Source organism: Parasteatoda tepidariorum, chromosome X1 (genome assembly GCF_043381705.1).
Source record: "Parasteatoda tepidariorum isolate YZ-2023 chromosome X1, CAS_Ptep_4.0, whole genome shotgun sequence".
In the NCBI taxonomy this organism is placed as follows: domain Eukaryota; kingdom Metazoa; phylum Arthropoda; class Arachnida; order Araneae; family Theridiidae; genus Parasteatoda; species Parasteatoda tepidariorum.
The window spans coordinates 83224569-83238248 of NC_092214.1; the positions used below are offsets into that span (position 1 = coordinate 83224569).

The 13680-nt window shown below is 27.9% G+C and overlaps 1 protein-coding gene across 2 annotated transcripts in view; it reads right to left on the reverse strand.

Moving 5' to 3' along the window:
* The window catches only part of LOC107453213 (ubiquitin fusion-degradation 4-like), a 158249-nt gene continuing 144569 nt past the window's right edge, over positions 1-13680 (reverse strand). For both annotated transcript variants that reach the window (XM_071187446.1, XM_071187447.1), the window contains 7 exons: positions 8815-9053; positions 8565-8739; positions 7847-8019; positions 7049-7127; positions 4841-4934; positions 3540-3690; positions 1-1500 (listed from right to left, as the gene is read on the reverse strand). In XM_071187446.1, the coding sequence (XP_071043547.1) occupies positions 1218-1500; positions 3540-3690; positions 4841-4934; positions 7049-7127; positions 7847-8019; positions 8565-8739; positions 8815-9053 (1194 nt within the window). In that variant the 3' untranslated portion in view covers positions 1-1217. The remainder of the gene's footprint in view (positions 1501-3539; positions 3691-4840; positions 4935-7048; positions 7128-7846; positions 8020-8564; positions 8740-8814; positions 9054-13680) is intronic.

Here is a 13680-nt window from a genome sequence, read left to right on the forward strand (position 1 = left end):
AACATTTTTAAAGAATCTTTATTTAGAGAAGTTATTAGCTTTTTTTTCATTACTTTTCATATCACAATTATTATTACACTATCTAATGAAATAGCTTAGCTTCCAACAACTGCAATTATAAAAAAATATACAATTTTAAACTTGATATTCCAGAATTGCATTTGAATTTTAAAATTATACAGATAATTAACTATGATACTTAAAATATAGAAATAAATTTGTATAAAACTTTCAATTATAAAAATGTTAAATAAGAGTAAAGTTAGAAATTAAATAGAATATTTAAATTTTACTAAAAAAAGATTGAATCATGCAGATTATTACTTCAATAAATAAGATTAACTCATTTAATTATTTGGAAGATTCAATACATTATTCAAATTATACAAATAAAACATTATTTAAATTTTACAAAAGAAAAGAAAAAAAAAGATTGAATCATGTAGATTATTACTTCAATCAATAAGATTAATTCATTTAATTATTATGAAGATTCAACACATTATTTAAATTATACAAATAAAACATTATCTAAATTTTACAAAAAAAAAAAAAAAAAAAAAAAAAGATTGAATCATATAGATTATTACTTCAATAAATAAGATCAATTCATTTAATTATTAGGAGGATTCAATTCATTATTTAAATTATACAAATAAAACAAATACATATGTCCCTTGCATATGGAATGGACTATCCTGTTGCTACACACAGTTCAGCAAACAGGATAAAATAGTTTAATTCTGAGAAATCTGCAATAATTATTTTTATTACATAACAGATCATTATTAAATTGACTTTGTAAAGAAAACTATTTAACATACTTTTAAATAGACAATTCATTATAGTCAATGGAATTCATTAATCCCATCAACTGCTATACACAGCAATATCACAATCGTATGACATGAAAGATATTTACACTCTGCAACAGCAATGCTGTAGCAAATCATGAGGCACCACTTTGGAAAGGCAGTTAATGAACCTTTTCTTTTTCAAAAGTATAATAGGTACTTCAACAGTTTTAAAGTACTTATCTAAATATAAGGAAGCTCTCATGATTAAATATATTTGGAGGACTAGGGGAGGCACACAAAATTCCTGTGTAATTTCTCAGTCAACAGTTCCTGAGAATTCAGGCAGTAAATCCTTTCGTAGATTTGATGCTTTAAATGTAGATACAATTAAAGAAACTGTAAAACTAAAACAATTTTAAATCAGTTCAAATGAAAACCTTTTTCTCTAGTTGCCGCTAAAAGCCTTTCTTTCATAATTTCTTCAGATGAATAATCAGGTAGCTTCAAATAATGAGCACAAGTATTTACAGAGGGATAGCTGCCATCTGTTGCATCCACTTTTCGAACAACAGTTAATCTTGGGTGAAGATTGGCTAAGCCACCAGGAGGCAATGATGAGCAACCAGTGGCAAACTGTAGAAAAGATTTTCGTTCTTTGCCATCCATCTTAATTAACACATTAACAAAATTTTGAAATCCTTGACTAAAAGAGGGAGAGAAATCTCAATAAACTGAAAACTTACAGTTACAAAAAATGTTCTACATACAATGATGAGTTTAGTAAAAAACTGAAAACATCAATCTAAAATGGTATGTGCAAAACACATTTTAAATAATTAAAAAAACCCCTGAAATTTGAGCAAAAAAAAAAAAAAAATGCACGCGGGACGCATATAGCCATAGAATATTATTAACATGATGATGTGCTAAAAAAAAAAGACTCATTCCTGTTAATATACAAGAACATACATGCAAAGAGTATTATGTCTGATATTTCGAAATACAGTTGAGTAATTATAAGTGATGTGATAGATATTATTATCACATACATCACATTTGTAAAAATGGAGAAGTATTAATAAGTGATGTGACTGGATTTTTGGTAGTTTGGAGTAGCCTAGAGCAGTTACAAGAGATTATAAAAATTATGCATTTTATTTCTGATTTTTATTTTAATTTTTTTTTCATTTCTAACGAAAAAGACTTCAAGTGGAAGAAATTTACTTTAACAATAGTAACAGTATTACAGAAGACTTAGGAAACTTGAAGCTAAGAAACAATTTTAAAAAAGTTATTAAAACTTTTAATTTATAAATTTTTTTACTAATAATTGTTTTATAAAAGTTCACTTTATTTGATGCACTAATTTTTATATATTTGTAATTCAACATAAATAAACAGAATGCAAAGATTATAAAACAATTTAAATTTCAGTCTACCTAAAACAAGAAATTAATATTATACCTTGTGTTACGCATATGTTAGACTTGACAAAAATAGATTCAATTTTAGCAATTATTGCAGCATTATTACATGTTGATTTGCATTTTTTAATAATTAATATATTATTAATAAATTATAAGATCCAAAGCCAGGTTTCAATTTATAAAAGACCACTATATTTAATTCCCAAAAACTACACAAATTAGTTCTGCACTTAGAAAAAATTTCAATTATGAATATAATTAATAACAAGCCTGAATAATAGAAAATTGTCTGTAAAAAAGTAAGAAAGTATTATTTCTTGTAAATATATCAATATATTTTTTTAACAGTCAAAAAATTTTGTGATTGTTTTGTTCGTTAGTTGCATCCCTTTAAACTCCCAGACCCAATTAAAATAAACTACATGCTAAAAAATACAAATTCAACAATTGTAGCTACCAGGATATTCTATTTTCTCAAAGTAATATTGATCGGATGGTGATAGATATGAAAATTTATTTCGATAGTTGAAACTAATATAAAGACATTTTCAACTTTTTTATAACAAAATTGACATCAGTTAATTTCTTAAACGGTGCATACAAACTATGGTGAAGTCCTATATTCACCAAAATTCATATTTTGCTTCTGTAATATTTAAATTTTTGAATCACAAAACAGCATTTAATGCAATATTGAGTGAACAAAATGAGGAGGGTAAATTCAATGGACAGATTAATAGAAGGCAGAAGATTTGAGTCTCGGCACCGAAAACATAGCAAAAATGTAGAAAACTTCCACAAAATGGGTCATAGTTTGCAGCTGTGTAATTGCTATAATTTAACTCTAAAGAAGTATTGTAGCAGTTTTAAATGTTGAATATATGATGCAAAGGCTACTTTCAATTTATAGAGAATCCATTTAGCTCCAAATAGTTTCAAATATAGAGAATAGTTTCAAATATAGAAGTATAGAAAATTACTTTAAAAATATGAATATTAGATAGCAAGGCTTTTTTTAACAAATCTATAAATTTTAATAAACGTTTCTGTAAAAACAGCGAACAAATTTCGCAAATGTTTTGTGTTTTGTACATTGAAATTGCCACCCTTTATACTTTAAAGACAAACTAAGATTAGCTAAACGATAAAATGTAAAAAATCGGTGCCTGAAAAACTGTTATGGAAGGTTTCATTTTTAATGAATACATCAAAAACAAAAATAGCTAGTTTGAAAAGTTTTTTCGAAAAATTGATCCACATTTCTATTTTCCATAACTTACAACAAAAGCAAAACACACAAAATTATGTTTCCTACCTATCTTTTGTAAATCCTAATTTTGGCTCTGTATAAGCAAGAATGTCTTCCCTAGACCAAGAAGGGTTTTGATCACCACATAACATCAATCTTACTTCCTCAGGACTGAAAGCACCAAGTTTCTCCATTGGGAAAACAACATTAAATCCAGCTTTAAAAAAAATTTTAAATATTCATTTCCTTGAAACTTACATTTTCTGGCTGTACAAGGCATTCAAAAAATTTGAAAACAAATGTTTCACAAAATATATGTCGAATAAAAAGATTTGTATGATAAATACTTTAAAAAGATTTATTCAATGATACCAAACATGAATTTTTTAAATTATTTAATACAAGCCTCTCTTCTTTATTGCAAATTTGGATATTTCAGAATTAAGTACTCAATTTGACTTACAGGTTTTTGCATTTTGATACACAGACTAAGCTGTAATCAACAAAATGAAAATATATTACAAATTGCTTAATGGAGAGCTTGAGAATTACAGATCAAATAAAAATGAACATGTTTGATACTTTGGAAAAAATTATCTAGCAATAGCAAACTCATCCCCAACCCACTAAGAAAGGAGCAAAGTCTAGTTTCTAGTAGAGTAGTCTTTCAATCTTATTTTTATTTACTTAAAATGCAGAATCAATGAGAAGACTTTTTAACACAACATTACTAATTAAATAAGCAAGTGAAATTGTTTTTCAATAGAGAAATCAAATCTGAAAATTTAAAAAAAAAAGTTGCTTCTTATTTAAAATTTTTTAGTTGCCTCCTGCCTTAATTACAGAGATTCAAATTTGGTGTCTTTTGATATGTTTATTTATTTTTTTCAAAATATCTACCAAAACCATTGCTTTTAATCTGATGTGCTTCTCGAGATAATTCTATTTTAAACAAATTGTATCTCATTTTAATTCTCATTGATTATAATGCCATCTATGAACCAACATGCAAAACCATACCAAAGGTAAAATTTTAAGCACAAGTCAAATCTGCAATATGAAACAGGGGTATCAAGACATTGATATTTATATATATATATTTATATTGCCCAACCCTTGGGGATAAGGATCAAATTTGGTATCATTAAAGAAATCTTTTGGAAATATTTGACAAATGCGTTTATAGATTTTTGATCTTCTGCATGTTTCTGAAAAAAATTTCACATTTCTATACTTCCTTAGCTGTATAATGAGAGTAATGCTTTAGATTCCTGTTTTAAAATTAATGTAGAAACAGTTATTTATCTGTTGATCATTGATGAACTTATAAAATTCAGACAAATTAATAAGAGTTAGTGGTAAATTACCTTTAAATGCTTCAAGTTGCTTACGAATGCCTTTATGTAGACAAAAATCAGTCATTAATTCAATATATTCTTCAACGTTTTCCAGTGATACAAGCTGAAACAAAGATACTTTTTTTTAAAAATATAAAAAGAATATCAATAATTAAAATTTATTTAGCAAAGAATTATTTTTTTAATAAGTAAGGATGAAATGCATCTCTCTCATACTTAAGGAAAGAATAAATTTTTTTAAAAATGAAAGGTAAGAATAATTTTTTTAATAATTTTTTTTAAGGTAAGAATGATTTAATTTAATGATATTCCAATTAATTTAATGGTAAACAAGTCTATTCTTAAGCACATAAAAATTGGCATATTTTTATGGGAAAACATTGTGAAGTAAGAAAAAGTTATGTTTAAAACTATTATACAACACAGTAAAATACCAAACAAACCCCCACCTATAATTTCATCAAAATAAGCCCCGCTCCACCTCACACATCGACCGACAGCTTCTAAATATCCTGACTCCCTCGACTATTTCTACTCTTTCAACTGGAATAAAACGAAGAACTGAAAACAGGTTCTAGAGAACATATCTGCTGAGGTCACTAGCCGTTTGACTTCACCCAAAATCATCTGTCAATGAACTGGGGTGAAAATGCTCGCTTTATTAACAACTTGTGAAGTCATAGCCTCTATCTAGGTATCTAAAAATTTGGGAGTTAGCATGTAAAAAAGAAATTTTAGAGTTGGATAGGGGTTGAGAAGATGAAACAGATTGCTTTCTTATCAGAATTCTCCCTGATTGAATGGGGGAGGAAGGAATAGGGCAATGCGAAAATCAGTCTCAGTTTCAAATCTTTTCTCAGATAGTACTGATGCCAATTTTTTGAGCCAGGATGACAAAAATAAGTTCTTACACAGTAGCAAATGAACTAGAAGTTATTAAATAGCATAAAGGTAATGAAGACATCATCACAAACATTTTAACATTGACAGAAAATGCATCAAAGATTGAATCAACACTACAGAGAAAAAAAATCATGGATATTAACGACTAGCCAGAAGCCATTTTCAGAAAAATTGGATAAGTTGCCTTTATTTTATTTATTTTTTTGAAAAAAAATATGAAAACGGCTTAGCATTTTCAAATAGGAGACTAGAGAAGTATGAAAGCCCTTAGCTTTAATGATTTTAAGACTTTTATGTATATTAAACAGTGATAAAGAAGATTTAATATCTCCATGTGTGAAAGGAGGTATGAATGTGATTCAGACACTATCTTTCAACTATGTGAATGCTGTAAATGGATTTCTTCAAGCCCTTCAATCTATGTGTGTAAAAAATGACTACACAAATTTTAATATGGCAAACACAGATCAAACAATGGCACGATTTGATGAGCCATATTCACGAACCATTTTAAAGTGAAATCATAAAATAAGAATTTCTAAAACAGGATATAAGAAGAGAAGATTTTGAGTGGCATTAGAGGCAATGGCATCTAGCCATCAAAACTTCACATTTATTATCAAGGTACTGAATAGCCACACCCCACTCCTGAACGGGCAAGATTTAAGAATTCCGCTCTACCATTGACGGAGCCTTGGTAGACAAGATTTGGAAGAGAGGCAATCAGGATGATTTGCAAAGGTTACTTGTTTTTGACAAAACGGAGATCCATACGGATCCACTTATTTCAGGGAGGATAAAAAACCTTAACAGCTTGTACAAGCCTCTTACAACCTGCTGATCCACTTGTCAAAAACAAAAAACCCATGTTGGGAACATAAAAAGGCCACCCTATCAAGATGTGAACATCGTGACATTTTTATTAAAAATTAGGTAGGAGCAGAGTCAGAAATTTACAGCAAATAAAGTATTTATTTCTAAATTAATATAGAATAACTAAATATTTTTCCCCAAAAGACAATGTCATAATCTTATATATATAATTCTTGTTTTCTATATTTGTCAATATTTTAATAACTTACATTAACTTTTTTTTATGTTAAGAATTCCCAATGATGTGATGAAAACAAGTTAGTTGCATTAGATTGATGTAAATAGATTGACTTTACAACAGACAGTTATATATAAAAGCTGAATGGCCTATTCTTTATTACTTATGATAGATCTAATTATTTGAGATATATTGTTTGGGATATAATTATTTGAGATATATATAATTGATATATAAGAATGAAACACACTGATAATACATACAATATTTTCTCCGCTTGGTTTTAAGTCAACAGCAGTGAAATTATAGACTTCTGATGGTGGAAAGTACTGGAATGTTAAACTAAAAAACAATAGGGATATTTAACTTATCAAAATAGTAAATACAATGAAAAGTTGAAAACTTTTTTTTTTGTAATTTTTTTTCTTCTCCAAAACAAATATTTGATAGATATGGTGGAAAGTTCGTATTTTGCTTAAAATTATGTAACCTTTATAACTAACAACTCAAAATTGCTTTAACCATTAAAGGATTAAATAATGAACAAGTTTTATAATTGATTGTAAAGTCTTTTATAAATCATGTGAATAGTAAAATTAACATAACATAGCACAAACACTCTCATGATTAAATTATTTGAGAAATATTTTATAAATCTGTAGCAATTTCACTATATTTTAATGGTAAGGTAAAAAAATCCAAATCAATAAAAAAAGGAAAGTTAACTTGGAAAAAATACCTTGAATCTGATCTTATGAATTTTTATTGACATTAATTAATTAGCATACTCAGAGTTTAAAATCATAATAGCTCTAAATTTAACCTAGCAAAGCTCATATATTCAAGTTATAACAAAATAAATAAATTAGCAACATGCTTCATAAAATAAAAGCATAGTTTTAAAAGTTTTTTAAATAAAGTGTTTTTTTATCATACTAATTATTTTAATTAAGAGAATATAATTAAGTCTTTTATAAGTATTTATGAAATTCCACTGTCAGGTCTCAATATTTTAGAATAAAATATAATACTATTATTGAACATTTTAAAAATATCCTTACGTTAAATCTTCTAACTTGACAGCCATTCCAGGAGCATTAGGCATTGGTATGCATAAGTTTTTTAATTGATTTATACGATCTTCTTTTAAAAGATTTCGGTCAGCTAAAATTAAATGTTTTTTAGAAGCTAAATCTTGAAGTTGCTTCAGGAACTTAGCTTGTAATTCATTAACCTGTTAGGAAAAAAAAGTACTTAAGAGTCAATAATATTATATAACTGATTGGCAAAATGGTATTACAAATTTGAAGAAAAATCTTCAATATTTATAAGAACACAATAATCTATTTAAGGTCAAAAATAAATAATAACACATATAATAGAAAAGCACGCTCCAGAAAGAAAATACTTTAATTTTTCATATTGTTTCGTTCATTGCAAACTTTTGTAACAAATGCATCTCTAGTAAATTCGATGTCAGTTTTTTAAGATATACTTAAAGGCAAAAAATTTTAAAAAAAGAATTTAATTGAAGCTTGTACAATTTCTTAAACTTTTATATATTAAAGTAGTTTGAAACGTGTAATTTGTAATATTAACAACACTGAATTGATGTTAAAATATATATCCTAGAAAAAAATTCCTTATACTATTAATTTTTTTAGCATTCGATAACTATTATACAAAAAACATATTTATTATTATTTTTCTTTCACTTGTATTATTAGTAAGCACAAACAAATTCTAAGTTGAAATTTTTTTATACGTCAATTTACTTACTTCTAAGAAATCTTCATAACCAAGAATGCCATAAAACCATGAATAAGAGTGTTCTGGTAACGGTTTCTTAGATTTTTTATTTTTCTTCATTTGTTCCTCAGATAACACTACATACAGATCATCTTCAGTAAATGAAGACACCATTTCTGCTACTGATGGGCTAGATAATGACTCTCTGTAAAAGATTATAAGATTATTTATTGTATTTAGTAAGCAAAGATAGTAGACTTAAATAAGAAATGTAATTTACCTATCTCTTATTTTGCTCAAAACTTCACCATGGCACATAATTTTCAAAAACGGACGTGAAAGAGGCAAGTCAACCAATCTATTATCTTGTAAGGCTTTGGCAAGAAAAGTTCCAATAAAATGGAAGTATGATTGAACACTTTCAATCATTTCACTGTCTTGAGGTAATGGAGCAGGAAATAAACCATAAGAATTACTGACATAATATCCAGGTGGCTTGACAAAATTATTTTCAATTTTCTAAATATAAAATAAATCAAATTAAAAAAGGATCCAAGTTTTATTCATGTAACATATTTCACAGACTTAACAAAAGCAAACTTTAATAAAATTTTATTAACCTTAAATGAAATTAAAACAGAAAACTAGCTTCTTATAAAAAAAGTTTCTAAAATTAAGCTTTTTCTAAAAAATCAAAACTGGGAATATTATTTTATTCATATATTACTAAGCACAAACACAAGGAGAAAAATATTCTGAATACAGAAGAGACATCATATTCTCGACGCTCGATTTCATATTCTCGATGCATCTTTCTTCAACAATATAAACCACAAAAAATAGTTCCAAAAAAGCAAGAACAATCTTGATGTGCAATTTCGATTTTATTGTTTGTGAATTTCCCGCTATTAGTTATATGCTACAGGGCAGGCATAAAAGCAATTTTAGATTTCAATTTAAGAGCTAACGAAGCAATTGATCTTCCTTGTAAATCAATGCAGGGTTCCTATACTATTTAGAGAAAGTAATATCCTGACTTTTGCAGGTTTTTCCTGACCTTTTACAATAAAATTCCTGACCCGCCATTTCCCATTCCAACAAAACTTTTAACATTGCAGTTTCAATTAGTAATAATATGCTACTCAGTCATAAGTATCATATATTGAATAGGATAAACACTTATATATTGAAGTGGAATTGCATAATACTAGCACTTTATATCCCAAATTACATTTTCAGAAATCTTGTGAAACATATTTTTAATTATCATGATTAGATTATAATTATCATGATTAGATTAAACTTTTAGTGTGTATTTGCAGTTAGATACGAAAACTATTTAAATAAAAAGATCAAGAAAATCTGTTTGATTATGGAAATATTATTTTATTTCATGTTAAGTGGAACCAAATGCATGAGTGTTGTCAGGATATGAAGGGCTAATCTAATCTCTGAGATATGTATCAGTATCCTCAAATAATATTTACTCTTAAAACATACTAGAACATTTGTTACATTAAGTTATTAATTTTTAAAAATCATCAATTCACTTCAAACTGACTTTTCTTTTAAAAGATAATATTGAAATATAAAGGGCAAAAAAGTTAATTACCGTATTTTTCGACAAAAGCGCCGCACCTCGATAAAAATGAAATTTTTTAAAAGAAAGTTATAGTAAGCGCCGCTCTGGCGCAAGCGCCGCAATGGCGCTAAACCTCGTATATCAGCATCCTTTTAGAAGAGCCCTTTGAATTACCATTTAGAATATCTGTATAATAAAAAATTAAATTTTTTTATGCATTTCATAAAGTAAAGTTTTAATTTCTGAATTATTATAAAAAATTTCTTTTTCAGCAAAAAAAAAGCAACAAAAAAAGTTTTCTCTTTCAGCAAAAAAAAAAAGAAAACAACAAAACTATATAAAATAAAGTTGTTCTTACCAGTTGGCACCGCGCCAAAAAACAGAAGAACAGCAAAAAAATATTTATATGTTCAGTAGCTGAATTAAGGCTAAACTGATTACAGAAATCCGTAAAACAATGTAATAAGAAAAATAAAATAAAAATTTATTAAAAGAAAGATTTTAAAATTTATTACCGTTAACAATTTGAGGAAAAACTAATACATAATAACGAAACAGCTAATAATAACGAAATAACTAATAATAACAAGAATAAGAAATAACTAAGCAGGCCCCAAAAAAATTCTGAAGGAATGAGAGAAGGGGAAATAAGTTTCACTTTCACAATCTTTGAGGGTGGTATTTTAGTGGGTAGAATGCCGTCTCCTTCAATGGAAGTAACCCAATGTAACTCAACTTAGAAAGAGAGAAGAAAATGCTTAAAGAGGGGTGTACCCCACCTCCTCCACGTGTCATTTCTATTGGAGCTGTTTAGGAGGAATCAACCAGTTATATTTAAAAGGGGTTGGGGAAAAGAAAAGGGTATGGGACCCCTAATCCAGCATTCCAAAATTCAGCACTTAATCTGATCTAATCTTTTTTTTTTTTTTTAAGAAATTTATATTGATAAGACAAAAAAAATCAGCTATATTCTTTTTATTTGGAATTTTATTCTGTTGAAGTAACTGTAACTTACTTTATTTTATCTTTTAAAAATAAAAAAGAAGCTTGAAAAAAAAAATAATAAATCTGTGTCAAAGGAAACATCTGTTTCTAAAGCAGTTTAAAATGAAGTGAGAAGTAAAAACACTTGCATTTCCAATGAACAAAATAAAGAAATAGAAGTTGGAAAAAACTGATCAATCAATCTTGACAGCTGTGCTTGTGCTTTACCCCCAAATTTCCCTCTTCTGTTTTACCATAAAATGGCCACACCCAGTTGACATTGAAACTACCAAGTGGACAACAAAATGAATTCTATCCCTTTTGCGGTTTTTTATTCGATTCATTATTATTTTTTTTATTTTGCAGCTTTTAATTTTTTCTTGTTAATTGTTTCTTGCTTGTTTTTTTTAGTTTTTTTTTATTGTTATTAGTTTTTAGCTTGTTTTTTGTTGTTATTCATTGTTAGTTTCTTAGCATTAATTGTTAAAAAAAAATTTTTTTTTGTAGTTCCCTGTTAGTTTTTTTTTCTTCTTCTTGCGAGGTAAGCGTCTTTTGCTGAAACAAAATGTTATCTAAAAGAAAAAACGAGAAATATGATCTCGCTCCAAAGAAGAAACGATTATTTCTTTTTCATAGGATTCTGATTATTTCTTCTTGATTTTATTACATAGATTATTATTTTGATTAGTAAAATTTCTCTTAAGATGGGCCAGTTTTAAATTCACTCCATCATAATCTACGATCGAAACTTGACTAAATTTATTGGTTTTTCTGAAATTAACAGTGGAATTGAATTATAGTAATATTTGGGGGCCATATTGGAATTTCCGAAAGAGATCCGAAGTTCGACATTTCGTCAGTCCCGTGAGTGTCGGATTTAGGGTCCTATTCTTCCTTTTCTGTTCGCTCAAATTACAATTGCCAAGGCGCTAAATAGATTTCTAGCTTGCGATTTTTCCTTAAGCTGGGGGTGGATACAAGATGCATACCTTTTAAATTTTCTCCTTATGCGATATTTTTTAAAAATTATTATTTCGTTTATTTTTTTTCTTACAGGCTGCTGCCGAAAGTTTGCTAAGAATTGGCGATGTTCTGCAGCAGATCGCGATACAGGCGAATATTTCGTCGACTTCGTTATTAATTTATTTTAATAGTCCTTTCAGAAAATTATTTCATCTTAAATAACTTTCCTTGACAAATTTTTTTGCTACTAAAAAAAAAATATTTCGTCGGATGCGCCGCTGCATCGGAAGCGCCGCATGTAGGAAAAAAACAACTTTTATTTCGATAGCGCCACGGCTCTTCCGCCGAAAAATACGGTATATACAATTAAAAATTCAGATTGAAAAATTATGCAACTTGTGAGAAAAATAAAATCGAAAATATCTTTTTCTTTCAGTATTTTTAAATTTATTTCTGTAATACTGTAAGATTCCGAAGAAACTCAGGGGCTCCTATGTTATAGAATATTTCTTGACATATTTTGCTGTTTGACAATTTTTGAATCAAGAACATTCAGTTCTGTTGCAGCAGTTTTAGTCAATTTCGATTTTCTTAATTTCAAATCATTTATCTTTTCTTTTATTTGTTTTCTAGAAATTTCAGCTTTTTTATTCTCTTCGTTTTTTTCTTTTTTTGGCTTCTAATGCATGTCTCCATCTTGTTCTAGATCCTTTTAGAACATCTAGCTTTTTTCATTAATGTCTATGTTTTTATTCCATTTATAAATGAAACATAATCATACACACGCCTTTGTGAAATAATAGAGTCTTCATTGAGGTTTTCAACCAATAAGCTTTTACTGATTGAAAACCCCCCTTCGACTGTTGCATTACCATGAGAGAGGATGAGAACAATTTTTATAACCTCCCACAAATTTTCAAAATTTTCTTCTCTGTGCAAATATTTCAAAAAAAATTATCTAATCTCTTTTGCTGTGGATTAAACTCTAAGAAACTCTTTTGCTCTTCTTTTTTTTTTGGCAGCATCACAAAACAGCAATAATTCTTTTTTTGCTTTTTCTGCCATTGTTTCAGCTACCCAGTTATTAACATGGAGAATTCCCAGACAGGTATCCATACTTTGTTGAGCAATGGATAAATGTTGAATGATCAATTCTGGAACTAAACTTGAAATGCTCTGTGTCATACTATACAACAATGGACTTTTTTCGACCATTGTCAAAAGGAGTTTTCGACATTCTAACTTGAAATATCTCTTTTCTTTCTCACTAATTTTTATCAAGTTCAGATATTTACTTGCTGCAAAACCCATATTCACAATATTAACACTTAATAGATTGTCATTGCTTGTTAAGTCAATACTTGCCTTTTTTTTTGCAGTGTTCTATAACACATTTTCTATAACCGACATTTTTACACGACGCCAAAAAAGATTTTGTGTTAGTTCAAATATACTGGAATATAAGTATGAACTGAGTGGTTTGGAGGTCTGAAAATTTAAAAGAAAAGGTTGGAATTCTTCAGAAATTAGCTTAAACGATGCTAATTTTGGTAGCATTATCGTATCCTTTACAGTCTTCGATATTTTTATTGAGATTCCGGATGGCTGAGAATTTTT